This window comes from Oncorhynchus mykiss, chromosome 17 (assembly GCF_013265735.2).
Source record: "Oncorhynchus mykiss isolate Arlee chromosome 17, USDA_OmykA_1.1, whole genome shotgun sequence".
NCBI classification, from domain to species: Eukaryota; Metazoa; Chordata; class Actinopteri; order Salmoniformes; family Salmonidae; genus Oncorhynchus; species Oncorhynchus mykiss.
The window spans coordinates 65824083-65842045 of record NC_048581.1 but is presented as its reverse complement, the minus strand read 5'-3'; the positions used below and the strand labels follow the sequence as shown (position 1 = coordinate 65842045).

Sequence of the window (17963 nt, the reverse complement as noted above, 5' to 3'; positions counted from 1 at the left end):
GGCAGGTTGGCGCAGGCAGGCAGGTTGGCGCAGGCAGGCAGGGCTGTTATTAGGTATCTAATGAATATTTCATTATTCAGATTGACGAGGAGTCTTATTAAAATATGAAGATGTTGAAATTAATTGTCAATTAGAAGTGGAGTGTCTTAATTTGAGGGGATGTAAATGGTTGCGGTGGAGTGGTGGGACGTGTGTGTGTGTGTGTGTGTGTGTGTGTGTGTGTGTGTGTGTGTGTGTGTGTGTGTGCGTGCGCGCGTGCAGAGACAAATGCAGAGCATCAGCTGTCATTAGCACCTTATGGGAAATCAGGAAGAGGTGTGTCCTAAGTCATCACGGGAGACAAGCCTGGGGGTCAAAGATTGGAGGAGGGGGTTGGAAGGGAGGAGTCTTCATAATGGAAACAAAGCTTGCCCTCAATTAAGAGGGTTGTGGTGTTGCCTTGGTGATGTGGCAGGTCCACAGCTAATGAAGTACCTGTTTAACAGGGGGATGGAAAGAGAGAGAATGAAGGGCTGGAGAGAAAGAGGCAGATTTCCAGAGCTAATGAAGTAGCAGTTAAACAGGCCTGACCCCTAATCAGTCAGAATGGTACAGACCCCTCCTCTGGAGCAGACAGGGAGAGGACACGTAGGAGGTGGGGGCTGGTCATGACTGGAAAGATAAGAGAAGGAGAAATAGGAGGGAAGGTGAAGAAAGAGAGAGATGAGGGAGAGAGAGAAAGGAAAGAAGACAGAGATGATCAGAGTACCCCCCCTCTCTCTCTGTCTCTCTCTCTCACACACACACACACACACACACACACACGCAAACACGCACACACGCACACACAAACACAATCGTTTTAATTAGCTCTAAACTAGCAGCCCTTGGAAAAGTGTCCCTGAGCGACTCAGAGGACTGGTTTCCAGTTCCCGTTGCTCCTGTGGGCTCTGCCTAATTGGGCCGAGCTTGGCCATGAAGAGAGCGTGCCACCACTGTGTGTGCGTCTGTGTGTGTGTGACCACAGAGGCCTCCACACACATACACACTCCCATCTCTTGCTTTGTTTTGTTTTTGTTCACTGAGGACTAATTGCATTGTGTGTCTGTGTAACTGAGTCTGAGGTCTTTGTTTTGCTCTCCGCTGGCAGAGTTGATGATCTTATGATAGATAGTCTTTGTGCCAGCTGGCATCGCTCATGTCTCTTTGTCTCTGTGTCTATGTGGATTAAAGGTTTGTGTAAATCCAAGCAGCATAGCTAACTGTCCATCTATCCTACCAAAGTGCAAGGTGGAACCATGAATCTTGTTGATGATGGTCCCTATTTGATGATGTCACATCCTGTTCCTCCCCAGCTGAACCTGGCGTCCAGTGGCTCCCTGCTGAAGAGGGAGAGCGATGCGTACCCCGAGGGTCTACCTCACCCCCCCACCTCCGCCGCCGCCCCTATTACCCCGGTCCGCCAGGGCCCCTCTGTCATCAGCTCCTCCAGCCTGCACTCACACTCACACTCACACTCACACTCACACTCACACCCGCACGGCGTGGGACCCATACGCAGGCGCATCGCTGACAAGTTCTGCACCCCCATCGCCTCAGGTATACGAGAGGGTATGCATACAGCCCTCCAACACACACATTTGGAAATCTATATAAGCATACTGGTATACACACACACACACACAGACACACACACACACACACACACACACTCACACACACACACACACACACACACACACACACACACACACACACACACACACACACACACACACACACACACACACACACACCTATCAAGGACTAACACAGTGTGTGTTTTCTCTGTAGAGCTGGCGCAGAACTGTGAGTTCTATAAGAACGCTGACGTCAGACCTCCCTTCACCTACGCCTCTCTCATACGCCATGTAAGTCTCCTCCTTTTATTCTCCTTTTCTCTTCCTGTCATCGCCTCTCATCTTGCTTTTCTCCTACCCTACCCACTCAAATTCTCTCCCCTCCTCCTTCCATCCTTCTCGCCTCCTTCCTCTACTCTCTTTTTAGTTGTGTGAACCATTGGTAGCTCCGTTGAGACGTTGTCTAATGTTGTTCCCTCTCTGTCTCTCTGTAGGCCATTCTGGAGGCTCCAGACATGCAGCTGACTCTTAATGAGATCTATAACTGGTTTACACGAATGTTCGCCTACTTCAGGAGAAACACAGCCACATGGAAGGTGAGTCCACACACATTCTTACACACACACTCCTCCGCATAGACATGAGGTCACTCACCTACTGTAGACACATGCACACACACTGAACATCCACAAACAAAGATTAGACAATATTCCTCCTCACACACACACCCACACACTCACACACTCGGCAGCCTCAAAAACTGACATGGCCATTGAAACACCAAGCTGTTTTGATGATTATAAGCCATTTTACCCACAATGCCCTGAGTGGAGTGTGTGTGTGCGTAAGTGTGTGGACTCACTCCATGTGGCTGTGTTTCTTCACAGAGAGGTGTTAGATTTGACTTATCCCACCTCCATCCTCCTCCCTCCTTCCATCTCCCTTCTCCCCCCCCCCTCTCTCCCTCCATCTCTCCCTTCCTCCCCCATCCCTCCCTCCCCCCCTCCCTTCCCCTCTCTCCCTCCATCTCTCCCTTCCTCCCCCCATACCACCCTCCCTCCCCTCCCTCCACCTCTCTCCCTCCATCCCTACCTTCCTCCCTCTCCCCCTCCCCCCCTCTCTCCCTCCATCCCTACCTTCCTCCCTCTCCCCCTCCCCCCCTCTCTTCCTCCACCCCCCCCTCTTTTTCTTCTCTCCCTCTCCCTTCCCTCCCTCCACCCTCCCTCTCTCCCCTTTTCTTCCCTCTTCCTCCCTCCCTTCTCCCTCCTTCCCTCTTCTTCACTCCCTCCTGGTCTTCCGGAGAGTTCTGTGGCCTACGAAGACGGTTCCACTTAGCTCAGTGGAAACACACCTCACTATCACACAGCGTCATTACAGAGTCACACACACTCAATGGTTTCTCACACACACACATTCTCACACACGCTCACTCTCGCAGTCTATGACTCACACACACACACACACACACACACACACACACACACACACACACACACACACACACCTGTCTGGAACGTGACTGTGTAGGTGCTGACCCATTTCTACTGAAGCCTCCATCTAATTTGAGTGTCAGCTCCTCCAGAGAGACAGACGAGAGGAGGGGTGAAGAGGCGGTGTCACGGCCCGAGCCTTGCACTAATAGCCTTGAACTGAGGTGGGGAGGGAGAGAGATGCCAGCCAGGAATATCTTTGCCTCCGCATCTCATTTTTATGAAATTTAGCAAATCATATATTCTCCCACTTCCTCTCTACCTAGACCCGGCCCTTTAAATATAGATCTATCTACCTTTATATATTTATATATGTATGAAATATCCTGAGGTTTGGCCTGTATTAAATATAGAGGAAGATGTATGTCCTTTAATGGGCCTGGATATTTCATGAGGAGAGCTAGTGTCAGCCACTGGAAGACATTGATCAGAGAGAGGGAGGGAGAGAGGGATGAGGGAGGGAGAGAGGGATGAGGGAGGGAGAGAGGGATGAGGGAGGGAGAGAGGGATGAGAGAGAGAGAGAGAGAGCAAGAGAAGTAGAAGGAGTGGTGTCCAGTCAGAGTTAAACAGAATATGATTTCATTTCTCCAAGGTTCTGAATATGGTTGAGAATGTATTTTTATGGGTAGAGAGCAGGGTCACATTCAACAGGATGTGGCTCATCCAATAAGACCATTTTAGAGTCTATCTTGAACTGCTGGTGCCAACATGGTACTTTTAAGCATTCTAATATCACATTGAGGACAATAACTGAAGGGGTGTATGCTGAAAGGTAAGAACTACCAGTCTGTTGTGTGGGCGCTGTGACACACACACGCCACCTCCCATTTGACACAAGTCCCTACCCATCATCCTTTTCTCTAACAGCCCTACTCTCCTCTCCCCACCCCAGTCTCATTCCTACCCCTCTGTACCCCCTTAACTGTACCCTTACCTTTCTCCAATACTACCTCTAGCCCTCTATTCCATCTGTATCCCTTCTCCCCTTTCCCACACTCACCCCCTCTCCTCTACACGTCTCTCTCTCTCTCGCCCTTCTCCTCTCTACACGTCTCTCTCTCTCTCGCCCCTCTCCTCTACACGTCTCTCTCTCTCACCCTTCTCCTCTCTACACGTCTCTCTCTCTCTCACCCTTCTCCTCTCTACACATCTCTCTCTCTCTCGCCCTTCTCCTCTCTACGCGTCTCTCTCTCTCTCGCCCCTCTCTCCTCTACACGTCTCTCTCTCTCTCGCCCCTCTCCTCTACACGTCTCTCTCTCTCCCTCTCGCCCTTCTCCTCTCTACACGTATCTCTCTCTCTCTTGCCCTTCTCCTCTCTACACGTCTCTCTCTCTCTCGCCCCTCTCCTCTACACATCTCTCTCTCTCTCGCCCCTCTCTCCTTTACACGTCTCTCTCTCTCTCTCGCCCTTCTCCTTTCTACACGTCTCTCTCTCTCGCCCTTCTCCTCTCTACACGTCTCTCTGTCTCTGTCTCTCTCTCGCCCCTCTCCTCTACACATATCTCTCTCTCTCTCGCCCCTCTCTTCTCTACACGTCTCTCTCTCGCCCCTCTCCCTCTACACGTCTCTCTCTCCCGCTCTCTCACCCCCTCTCCTCTCTACACGTCTCTCTCTCTCTCTCTCCTCTCCAGGGTGTGTTGTGTTGAGGGGGGGGGGGGGGGGGGGGGGTGCATGTGCTGTGACCTGCTGTAAATGACTGCTAATGTTTTAACTGGGAGAATTAGGCTTTCATCACGGAGCCAAATGCAAATAGCAATGAATAGCAGAGGAGCCGCGATGGAAGGGTGGCGGGCTGAGATTGGGGTCATACTCATTTACAAAACTGAGCATCGCAACTCGAAGGAGAGAGGGGGGTGTCTGGGGCTGATTATGGCTCGTGTAATTACGTATGTGTGTATGTGTGTGTGTGTGTAATTACGGTGAGGAGTGATGCACGCTCTGCCTGTCCCTCTCTCATGGATTAAAAAAGCGTGTCAGAGAAAATATGCAGGATTTAATTATAGACAAATTAAAATTGGTAATGAAATTGGGCATGAACAAACTACAAATAGTAGATGAAAAGAGAAGACTATCCCTAGGGGAGTGAGCCACAGATAGTGGTGTGTGTGGGGGTGGGGTGGGGGTGGGTGGATTGTGGCTGATTACAGAAATGTAAAAAAATAAATAAACAGGGGAGGGGATACACATCCTTGTCTTATTTTACACGGCCCAGACAAAAGTGTTTTTGTCTGTAGTGTGTGTGTGTGTGTGTGTGTGTGTGTGTGTGTGTGTGTGTGTGTGTGTGTGTGTGTGTGCGTGTGTGTGTGTGTGTATGTGTGTGTGTGTGTGTATGTGTGTGTGTGTGTGTGTGTGTGTGTGTGTATGTGTGTGTGTGTGTGTGTGTGTGTCTGTGTGTGTGTCCACGAGTCATTCGTTATTTGTCTGAGCAGGGTTTTGTCGTATTTGGTTCTCTTCAGTATAACTGAAGTAACCGTTACAGAGTGCTGTTTTTAGGCAGGAATTCCTCGTGCTTAAGAAAGCAAATTATTCTTCAAATCGGATGGTCTTTATCTCCTTCACTCCCCCCTCTCTATCTCTATCTCCCTCTCTCCGTCTCTTTCTTTTCCTCTGTACAGAATGCTGTGCGCCACAACCTGAGTCTGCATAAGTGTTTTGTGAGGGTGGAGAATGTGAAGGGGGCCGTGTGGACGGTGGACGAAGTGGAATACCAAAAGAGAAGACCACCAAAGATGACTGGGTATAAACTCATCACACACATTTATCTACCTGCCAGCCAGCCAGCTGGCCAGCCAGTCGGCCAGCCAGTCAGCCAGTCAACCAGCCAGCCAGCCAGCCAGCCAGCCAGCCAGCCAGCCAGCCAGCCAGCCAGTCAGCCAGCCAGCCAGCCAGTCAGCCAGCCAGCCAGTCAGCCAGCCAGCCAGCCAGCCAGCCAGCCAGCCAGCCAGTCAGCCAGCCAGCCAGTCAGCCAGCCAGCCAGCCAGCCAGCCAGCCAGTCAGCCAGCCAGCCAGTCAGCCAGCCAGCCAGCCAGCCAGCCAGCCAGCCCTGGCTCCGATAGATGATATGCATGCAGTGCCTTCAGAAAGTATTCATACCCCTTGACTTATTCCACATTATGTTGTGTTACAGCCTGAATTCAAAATAGATTAAATACATTTTTTTTTCACCCATCTTCACACAATACCCCATAATGATAAACTGAAAACATGTTTTTAGAAATGTTTGCAAATGTATATTAAAAAATAAATAAACATAACATAACAATACTTATTTACATAAGTATTCACACCCCTAAGTCAATACTTTGTAGAAGCACCTTTTGTGGTGATTACAGCTGTGAGTCTTTCTGGGTAAGTCTCTAAGAGCTTTCCACAACTGGATTGTACAATATTTGCCCACTATTCTTTTAAAAATTCTTCAAGCTCTATCAAGTAGATTGGTGATCATTGTTAGACAGCCATTTTCAAGTCTTTCCATAGATTTTCAAGCTGATTTAAGTAAAAACCGTAACTGGGCCACTCAGGAATATTCAATGTCGTATTAGTAAGCAACTCCAGTGTATATTTGTGTTTTAGATTATTTATTTTTTATTCGATTTTTAATGTTTTAATTCAGATAAGAACAAATTCTTATTTACAATGACAGCCTAGCCCGGCTAAACCCGGACGACGCTGGGCCAATTGTGCACCGCCCTATGGGACTCCCAATCACGGCCGGTTGTGATACAGCTTGGAATCAAACCAGGGTCTGTAGTGATGCCTCTAGCACTGAGATGCAGTGCCTTAGACTGCTGTGACATTGAACTGCTGAAAGGGGAATTCGTCTCCCAGTGTTGGAAAGCTGACTGAACCAGGCCTTCCTCATCTTCCACATTTTGCCTGTGATTAAAGCTGTATTTCCTTTATCTTCATCCTAAAGAATTCCCTAGTCCTTGCCAATGACAAGCATACCCATAACATGATGCAGCCACCACCATGCTTGAAAATATGAAGAGTGCTACAGTGATACTCAGTGATGTGTTGTTTTGGATTTGCCCCAAAGATAAGGCCAGGACAAAAAGTTTTTTGTAGGATTACTTAAGTGCCTTATTTCAAACAGGATGCACCCTCAGTTTTTCTCATATCACAGCCATTACATTCTATAACTGTTTAAAATCATCATTGGCCTCGTGGTGAAATCCCTGAGCAGTTTCCTTCCTAGAAAGGACGCCTGTATCTTTGTAGTGACTGGGTGTATTGATACACCACCGAAAGCCTATTTCATAACTTCAGCTCAAAGGCATATTCATCATCTATTTCTTTTCTACCAATCTGTGGCCTTCTTTGCGAGGCATAGAAAACCCCCCCTGGAAAATGTGGTTAAATCTGTGCTTGAAAATTCAATTCTCGATTGAGGGACCTTCCAAATAATTGTATTTTTTATTTAATTTAACCTTTATTTGACTGTTTGGGGTAAAGAGATGGGATAGTTATTCAAAAATGATATTATTTGTGAACAAGAAATGAGTCCATGCAACTTATTATGCGATTTGTTAAGCACATTTTTACTCCTGAACTTATTTAGGCTTGCCATAACAAAGGGGTTGAATACTTATTGACGCAAGACATTTCAACTTTATTTGTTTTATTAATTTCAAAAATCTAAAAAATAACACTCTACTTTGACATTATGGGGTTTTGTGTATAGATCAGTGATAGATCCATTTTAAATTCAGGCTGTAACACAACAAAATGTGAAGAGTAAAGGGGTGTGAATACTTTCTGAAGGCACTGTACAGTGTGTGTGTGTGTGTGTGTGTGTGTGTGTGTATTTCCCATTTGTCGGCACCATTACTGTGTGGCTGTGTATGCTGCAGGTTTGCTAGCATGTGTAATCAAATATTCACACAGACACGGAGGACAAAGGCTTGTTAGAGTGTGTAAACAGCTTTCCTTCCAACTTCCAGAGAAATCAGGACAAATTACACAATCAAACACACACACACACTTGTACACACACACTTGTACACACACACACACTTGTACACACACACACATACATGCCTGCACAACAGATATCAGAGACTTGGAACCAATGTGCGTGTGTGTGTGTGTGTGTGTGTGTGTGTGTGTGTGTGTGTGTGTGTGTGTGTGTGTGTGTGTGTGTGTGTGTGTGTGTGTGTGTGTGTGTGTGTGTGTGTTTGTAGAGCATCTGTTTACAGTATGTGTGTATGTGTCTGTGTGTAGCAGGTGTGTTTGTTGCACTTGTTAGTTGTTTTTGGCTGGACCAACTCTTCTGCACACATGTTGTCAATATGTGTTTATTTCCATTCCCCCCATATCTTTCTCTCTCTCTTTCTCTTCTACCTCTCTCTTTACCCCCTCTCTCTTTCTCTCTCTAGGAGTCCTACTCTGGTGAAGAATATGATTTCAGGCCTGGGCTTCGGTTCCCTAAACGCCAGCTACCAGGTTAGTGTATACACACACACACACACACACACACACACACACACACACACACACACACACACACGCACACACACACACACGTGCACGCACACACACACACACACACACACGCACACACACACACACACACACACACACACAGACGTACACTAGTTCGCAGGTGAGGGTTGTCACAGTGACACGTGTGCGATAGCCAGTCACGATCAAGGGCACTAATATCAATTTCCTCCTATAATTAGTGCATTCCCTAACGACACACACCTGCCCTTAACACTCTCACACGTACAGACACACACCTCCCCACACCTCCCCACACGCATACACACACACACATTCTACTCCAGCCGACTTTGACTCAGATGATTTATAGCATCAAGTATTTGTCAATTAAGGTCACTGAATAAAATTAGTGCCTGTCCTAGAAAATCAATTTCAGTGCCACTCCTATCACTCCTATCACACACACACACACACGCACACACACACACACACACACACACACACACACACACACACACACACACACACACACACACACACACACACACACACTCTCTCTCTCTCTCTCTCTGGGAGAACCAACCAGACCTCTCTCTACCCCCCTACCCCACCCCGACTCAAACCAACCAGCACATCTCTCTCTACCCCCCTAACCCACCCGGACTCCACATACACACACATACCAACAAGCCTGCACATACTGTACCATTAAACCCTTGAGCAGTGAAGTGTAGAGTTCAGGAGCCCCCTAGTGGTTGTAAGGGGTTAACCTGAAAGTGTAGTCACCCTGCCTTGCTCTAGTCTTCAGCATTACTCAGTATCAGCAAGATCTCAACAGGACTCACCAGTCTAATCTAGTCTCTATTGCCTCATAAATCTATGCGTCCTTCATACTAACAAAGTGTATTTGTGGATCCATAAGTACTTGAAGTCTATTAGGATGTGTGTGAGTGTCTTTTAAATTATGTACCATTGTAAACAATGGTTATTGTAATGTAAACCTGTGTGTTTCTGTGTGTTAGGCGGCCCTTGCAGAGAGCAGTCTGACTCTGTTGAACAGCCAGGGCCTGGTTAACCCCTCCTCTGCCGCCAGCCTCAGCATGCTACACGGGATGGGTCACAATGACGTCAGCTCCACTGTGGAACAGGTCAACAGCAACGGTAGCTGCAGCCCTACACTCAGCCCACAGCAGTATGGGTAAGACACACACTCTCCTCACACACACTCACAAACTCTCTTTCTCTCCCTCTCTAATACGTCTCTCTCTCTCTCTCCCTCTCTCTCTCTCTCTCTCTCTCTCTCTCTCTTGCTGTCTCTCTCTCTCTCTCTCTCTCTTTCTCGCTGTCTCTCTCTCTCTCTCTCTCTCTCTCTCGCTGTCTCTCACCCTCTCTAACCCATCCCTCTGTCTCTCAGACACCAGGTCCATGTGAAGGAAGAGCCCACTGAGGTTGAGGAGGACAGACGCTCTGTGTCGCTCATGGCAACTATCACTCATGGCAACATGGCATTGCCTAGCGATCAGGATGACCGAGATTTGGAGGATGAGCTTCCAACCGACGAGCTGGAGTAGGATTGGAAGAGCTGAACCAGTGGGCGGGACTTTGAGGTTTAATCCCGCCCCCTCCATTGGAGGGAAGAGAAATTATGACACATAAAAAAGAAGATATAGAGAGTTTAAAAAAAGTATGATTTCTTTTAAAGCAAGAAACCAACAACAATGAGAAACTTCAAACAGGGTTAGACCTCCGTTATGTACCGATGCAAAAATAACACTCTGGAGCATTGCTTTATCCCCACACGTTTTCACCCACCTCACCACCCCCCCTCCTCCCCCACCCTATGAGCAGCGTATTGCCAGAGAGACAGCTCTCAGTGGTGATATGGAGGTTCCCCCTTCTCCTCTGTCCTCCTCTCCCTGCTGATTGTGACAGATGGTCTGCCCGCCCTACAGTCCTTTAGTGCTGGTAGTTTGATGTTCACACCACTTAAATATACATACAGGTGTGTGTGAGGGAGAGTGTAGACACACACACACACCAGATCATGTATATATATTTTGGAACAGTCACCAGGATGTGTATAGTTCTCCTCCAATCCTGTCAGTCGCTTTTTACTTTCTTCTGTTAACTGAGACAGAAGGAAAGACAGTTGTAGTTTTCTCAAAGATTACCCCACATCTGCTCACACATCAGAAACCAAGCGTACAAGCCAGTCAGTGATCCATAGGTGAGACTGAGACTGGATGGCAGGCCTCTGCCCTAAGCCCACTCTCCACCCATTCTCTGCCCAAGCCAGACAAGACTCTCTCTCCTCCTTAAGCCAAACACAGAAAGAAGAAATCCCCCATCCCCACAAAACAGATTTCAGGAAGAGGACCCTTTGTTGCATTACTCCTTCTTCATGCGTTATAGAGTGATGAGCCCAGGCCACCGAGAGAGAGAGAGAAAGAGAGGTAGGAGAGAGGGAGGGAGGGAGCATCCACACAGCGATATCTGAATAAAATGAGGGTTGAGGATTATGGAATACAAAAAATGTTTCCCAAAAAGTGGTATCGTTTTCACATCTTCTTTTATTTGATGGTTTCTTTGTTTATTTTTTAGGGTCAATATTTCCATGGTGATATAATTCTGTTTCAAAGTGTATTTTGTAGTTTTTTGTTGTTATTGACTCTGCTGGTTCACACCATTCTATACTAGTATTGTCAGGAAAGAAAGCGTTGTTCCAAAAATACCCATACCCAACCCACCCTACGCTGAATACCTTTCTGTGTGTCTGGGTGTGCCCGTTTAGATGGCAGGAGATTGAGAATAGCACTTAGGATCTGGGGCCTCAGCTCCCTGAGAACACTCACTCATTATCCCCACAATTTGTCATACATTTTTATTATTCCTTTTCAACTCATTCCTTTTTATTTTATCTTCTCGTAGTTAGTTGAGAAACATCAGCTGTGATACAAAGCAATGCTTTAAAAAATATATTATTACGGTCAGAGAATACCTCATCCCACAAAGGTTCCATCTGGAACTGTGTCCAAAATGTTAAAGAAATAAGGGGAATTCTTTCTGCGGGACACCAAAATGTGGCAACTCAGTTTCAGTTCAAAGTTCTATTGTTACTATAGTTACTGTATAGAAGCTATCTGCAATTCACTGTGTGAGTTGGACTAAAAGAATAGCACGTGAGATTACAAATCTTTTGTTTTCAGTGAGCATAAAAGCATTACCTTCTCTGCAGTGCCATACCAAATTTAAACACATTATTTTCATGTATTTTCTGCTTTTTTCCCATTTTATTTTTGTTACAGGTAACCAAAGAAATGTGTAGAAAACCAAAAACCCTGTAGTTTATTTTTCCCCTTTTTGAGTTTTTCCTCTAAAGAACTGGCCAAAAGACAACCAACACCTGAAATCTAAGTTATCATTGTATTATCGTAACTCTTGCGTTGAATTTGTTCATGACAGTACTGACCATTCCAAAAACCAAAGTATAAAATGCTAAATAGAATTTGGTGATGTTAAAAGCTTTTTACATGCGTGTTAACTGGTGCGAATGACGACTCACGTTAGGTATGCTATGGTAGAAGGCCAAAAACAGTATTAACAAACAGCCTCTTGCAGTTCCTTCGATAAAGAAAGAAAGCGCTTAGGATTTAAATGTGTATCTCTCCATGCTCAGGCTACCTGTGTTTCAAACACAACCCTAAGAGAGGCTCCGCTGTGGGCAGGCCTAAGATAGGCTTTACAGTTAAAGATGGCAAATCATTATCTTACCCTCATAAGGCACTTGAACACAACATTTATATCCCTTTATTTGACACTAGAAGCCAGCAAAAAACTAACTGTGGGCTGTTGTCTGTTGTCCATTAACCAGGGATACCGGGCCCCAAAAATACATTGTTATTGCACTGCAATAATGCATGTTTGGATTAATTTCCTCAACCAAACCAATGCTTTCATTGTGAAACTCAACACTATAAATTCAAACAACCCTTCGTGCTATGCAGCAGAATGTTATCTTCTTGACCCGGGTACCAGTTAGACTGAATAACAAACGGTTTAGCGGGGAACGGTTTAGCGGGGAACGGTTTAGCGGTGAACGGTTTAGCGGGGAACGGTTTAGCGGGGAACGGTTTAGCGGTGAACGGTTTAGCGGTGAACGGTTTAGCGGTGAACGGTTTAGCGGGGAACGGTTTAGCGGTGAACGGTTTAGCGGTGAACGGTTTAGCGGGGAACGGTTTAGCGGTGAACGGTTTAGCGGGGAACGGTTTAGCGGTGAACGGTTTAGCGGGGAACGGTTTAGCGGTGAACGGTTTAGCGGGGAACGGTTTAGCGGGGAACGGTTTAGCGGTGAACGGTTTAGCGGGGAACGGTTTAGCGGTGAACGGTTTAGCGGGGAACGGTTTAGCGGTGAACGGTTTAGCGGGGAACGGTTTAGCGGTGAACGGTTTAGCGGGGAACGGTTTAGCGGTGAACGGTTTAGCGGGGAACGGTTTAGCGGTGAACGGTTTAGCGGGGAACGGTTTAGCGGGGAACGGTTTAGCGGTGAACGGTTTAGCGGGGAACGGTTTAGCGGTGAACGGTTTAGCGGGGAACGGTTTAGCGGTGAACGGTTTAGCGGGGAACGGTTTAGCGGTGAACGGTTTACTTACTGTACCTTCTGTGCTGCTCACCTACAGTATACTCTAGCAGACACAACAGTTTAACAAATACCAAAAAGGACCAGTGTTATTATGATACATAGGAACAATGATAATTGTTCACTCCTATATTGTCTTCATGCTCTCACATTGCTATAGAAACACATTCATATCCCCAGTCTCAGATGTGCTGTGAGTAGTTGTGATAAAGACAGTTTGAAGCTGGCTGTCATCCCAACCATCACATCAATGGACAGGGAGGGAGGGCTATTCAGAACAGACATACCATTATGACTACTTGTGATATTTACAGCAAAGAGGGACTAACAAACGACAAAATCATGCATATGTAAAAGGAACACGCCAAGGGACATGCAACCTATGTCTTTTTTTCTAAAACAACATTCGGGGAAGAGTTTTGTCAAATCAACTCTTCACTTCAGACCATTTGCTTTCTTTTTTAAATAGAGGAGTCTTTGTATTAACTTCCTGTGTAAAACAGCACTGTCTCCTGTCTAAGTAGGGTTATGATGCTTCACGTCATCAGATTGATTTATAACAAACAAAGTGGGAGAGGGACACCTTGAAACGAGAGAAAAAACCAAAAATAACACTACCTCCTTTTCAAAATGGTTCACACAATAAAAGCAAATGGGAGACTGGAGACCCTAAATATTTCTGTTTTTTTCCCATTCTTCCTCAATAATAATAGTGAAATATACCAAAACACAGCTTACTGTTACTACACATTTTGTGGGTCTGAAAAAGCTTGTCTGGCTATCTGGACTCCAAATTCACGAGCATGAGCGCAAAAACAAAGAGACGTTACAACAACGTTGCATCCCGTTAAAGATGACTACCTCTCCTAAAACCACAGAGAACCGGTGCGTTCTCCTGAGAGTGAAGAGTGAAGTGGTTTAAAAGGTCTACTCTCAGCTGGGTATTATTGGCTGTCTTTGTGCTTTCATTAGCATATGGCTCCGTGAACAGCCTCTTAATTGGGTGCTCTAATTGTATGCACGCATATTGATGAGCAGGCTTTGCCAGCAGCCAATGATAGTCCGGTCGTTAGTGGCGATTCAATGGGGCAGGAAGCTGATTGTCAGGAGGGAGGCGGGTTAGAATATATCAGTGCCCGGCACCCGCCAGTGGGCCACACACACACTAGTGCCCGCCACACGCCAGCGGCCCGCACTTCACATTAATGCAGAAAACGGCTGTAAGATGGCAGCGATAAAAGACACACTCTCTTACAGTCTGTTGTCAGTGTTCAGTCCAAAGGGCCCTGAGTACCAGTCAGAGCTGGGAATATAATCCCTGTGACATGGAGCTGTCCCCTCATGGTGAATAGTGGCCGCTGTCACTAGGAGCCGGGCCCCTGGTGGCCCCTGTGGTTCAGAGAGCTGAGGAGCGGCTCTGAGTAACTAAAGATACTATCCAAAGACAAACACAGAGCTTACTGTACACTGTACACCCTCAATCGCCACTCGCTGGGAGAAGGGCAATAATAACACACGCTTACAAAGGAATTTATCATTACTACTATTATTATTGTTATGATCCAAACTCTCATGAATGAGGAACTGCTGCATTCAGTAAATATAAATGATCTTTGAATTCTTGTGCTTTAAGGTACACCTGTAAACCACGCTGTTTTATAAAGATGTAGATTGACATTCGTTGATGGTGTTGACAGATCGTCATAGACGATTCTGTTCCTTCTCTGGCTTTGCTGTTATGATGTATTATTGTATATTACCGCTTGGCTTAGCTCTCGAGGGCATTCTTTCCCATTATGTCTTTTTGATTTTCTGTTGCGTTCATTTTCTGCACCTGTTTAGCTATTGTAAAGCTTCCAGCTCTGATTCCTATACTGTATTGCTAATGCTGAAGTGTATGTATTTTATCATATTAAGTGCCGCAGGTATCTGGGTTTAATAGTTTTTGTTTTGTCCTTTTTTTCAGTTTTCTTCATAAAAACGTCTGGGACGATGATTTTTTAAGTGTATTATCTCTAAAAAATGAAATAACTAAAGTTAGATAAGTGGTTTAGGTAACACCTGTTTGTATATTTATCTTAGCTAGGTCTATTTTGATACTTTTGTCTCTGTACTGCATTTATGCATTTTTAAGGAAAGAAAAAGAAAAACTTACTGAAAACAATGTAAAAAGTTGACTTCATTATGTATTGATGATACCTCAGAAGGACTTTTCTCTAAGACAGGACCAAAACCTCAGAAAAAAAAGAGAAAAAGAATTGAAGAAAATATGTTGCTTTTGAAGATGAAGCAGTGTTGAGGTGACGTTTTTGGTCCTTAAGGTGCCAATATGTGTCCTCTGATCCCTGACCCCAGTCATTCCTGATGACCTTTAAGCCTCACAGCTGTCAATCACTCCACAGGGCAACTGGGCGTGGCCCTGAGTCACACACCTGGTGACTTTTGTCCAATCAGAATATTTGTTTTCTTGCATTCCCAAACACAACGACACAGACACAAACACACACACACATTCTAATGGCTTTCAGAAATCCAGTTAATCTTCAGTGAGTGGCCGTGGCACATCAGCTAACAGACTACCACAACCGCAACCAAACCAACCCTAGGCAATGCTCTAGAGCAACACCAAGGTGAATGTCCTGTATTAGCAACGTAATATACCACAAGCTACTTCCCATACCTCGAACCATTCTACGCTATCACTATCATCTCTCAGACAAGCACTCTTCCTATTGGATCGTTAGTGACTCCGGGGACCTACATGGGCCCGCCCCCGCTCTATGATTGGACAGCTCTGAGGTGTCATGTCGAGGAGAAGAGGTCTTAAAGGGGTGTTGCCCGATGGTATTATTAACTTCACGGCCCAGAAAAATGGAACTACCACTTCAGCTGTCCTCTGGTTGTATCTTAGGAATGTGTGTACATTTTCAGCAGTGACTCTCTGTAACGTTACTTAGTTTCAGTTTACCTGTTTACCTCTTATCTTTTTATTTCATTCTGTTTGTTTACTTTGTAAGTGTGACCCAGGCGAAGGGGTACAGTAGGAGCAGGCGGTGGTTTTTCAGACGGTCTAAAAGAGGTTTTAAAAAAGGCAACTGCCACCGAGACCTTTGCCCTTTCCCCTTTGCCCTTTCCCCCTTCCCTGGGTGGCCATGTAATGCCAGTCACTGCCCTTTTCCTCATGCTGTATAAAACACACACATATATCTGTGTATTTGTAACCTGAATCTTCTTGTGTCTGTCCATGCAGACAATAAAACAGCTGTACAGTAGGTCTAGTTGCATGTAATCTGTACTAATTATTGACAATGGCATTATAAAATGCAATAAAATACTTATTACACTGTCTGACTGTGTCAGCGTGATGTTCTTTATCTGGCTAGGTGGAAGGAGACTGCCCTTATGCCCATGCATGCACGCACGCACGCACACACACACACACACACACACACACACACACACACACACCCACGCACACGCATGCCCGCACACACACGCACACACACACACACACACACACACACACATACAGATTCATCCTAGAGGTAAAGGGATGGAGCCATGGTTCAAGCAAGTGCCTACCTCATACTGTACAGCTGGCTACACCATAGCTGCCTACACCATAGCTGTATCCACTACTCTCTCTACTCCTGCACTTCTCTTTCTCCCCAGCTCACCAACGTTTCACACTGACAGAGTTTTAGAAAGAGTCCCATTGTGTGTATAAGAGAGAGAGAGAAGAAGAGAAGAGGGAAATGTGCTCTGAATTAGAGTGGCAGGCAGGGCGAGGCGTCAGAACAAACACTGGCTCTGGCAAGGAGCACACACACACAATACACACACACCAACACAGCACATACTGTAGGTGGACTCACTCATCACCCCATCGTTATTGAGGCAAAAGGACAGAGTGTGAGCGCAGGGCTCAGTTAGTGTGTGTTGTGTGTGTCATGGGAACCATCTGGACTAGTAGAGGTATGGAGTCTGCTGTCTGCTGAGAGACATTCCATCCTCTACCAGTCTCGCATTTAGCTGATGACATTTAACAAATCATATTCACCACTTTGACTGCATGACGTAGTGCTCACCTTGTTTGCCCTCAGTTGTAGTGCTCATTTATCAGTTGTTTGTGTCTACATGCTCTAATATCACAGTGGTAACAGTGAGGAAGTCCTCAGCCTTCTCTCTCCTGACCCTTATCCAGTTTTGTGTTTCCGCCCTAATGGTCAAGGTTAGGGTTTGGGAAGGGTAAGCTGATACTAGTTCTCCCTTGAGTGAGTCGGTCAGCAGCTGTTGCTGTGATACAATGTGTGGCCACCAGGAGGGGTAAACAAACCAGACAACAGAAGCAACTGCTTCTAAACATGCAGCCTGAAGGACACTGGGCCTGTTCACATACTATTGACATGACTCCTTCCTTTCTTCCTTCCTAGTAGACACACAGCCTGAAGGACACTGGGCCTGTTCACATACTGTTGACCATGATTCCTTCCTTTCTTCCTTCCTAGTAGACACACAGCCTGAAGGACACTGGGCCTGTTCACATACTGTTGACATGATTCCTTCCTTTCTTCCTTCCTAGTATACACACAGCCTGAAGGACACTGGGCCTGTTCACATACTATTGACATGATTCCTTCCTTTCTTCCTTCCTAGTAGACACACAGCCTGAAGGACACTGGGCCTGTTCACATACTGTTGACATGATTCCTTCCTTTCTTCCTTCCTAGTAGACACACAGCCTGAAGGACACTGGGCCTGTTCACATACTGTTGACCATGATTCCTTCCTTT

The 17963-nt window shown here is 46.1% G+C and overlaps 1 protein-coding gene across 13 annotated transcripts in view; it reads left to right on the top strand.

Moving 5' to 3' along the window:
* The window catches only part of LOC110494414 (forkhead box protein P4), a 167968-nt gene extending 151450 nt beyond the window's left edge, over positions 1 to 16518 (top strand). For 7 of the 13 annotated variants that reach the window (XM_036950468.1, XM_036950465.1, XM_036950471.1 and 4 more), the window contains 7 exons: positions 1335 to 1590; positions 1813 to 1889; positions 2093 to 2194; positions 5705 to 5826; positions 8468 to 8534; positions 9557 to 9732; positions 9949 to 10186. In XM_036950468.1, coding sequence (XP_036806363.1) covers positions 1335 to 1590; positions 1813 to 1889; positions 2093 to 2194; positions 5705 to 5826; positions 8468 to 8534; positions 9557 to 9732; positions 9949 to 10105 — 957 coding nt within the window. In that variant the 3' untranslated portion in view covers positions 10106 to 10186. Of the gene's footprint in view, positions 1 to 1334; positions 1591 to 1812; positions 1890 to 2092; positions 2195 to 5704; positions 5827 to 8467; positions 8535 to 9556; positions 9733 to 9948 lie in introns of all 13 variants that reach the window. The other 6 variants (XM_036950467.1, XM_036950473.1, XM_036950469.1 and 3 more) reach the window with 3 other exon arrangements.
* Positions 16519 to 17963: the final 1445 nt, after the last annotated feature.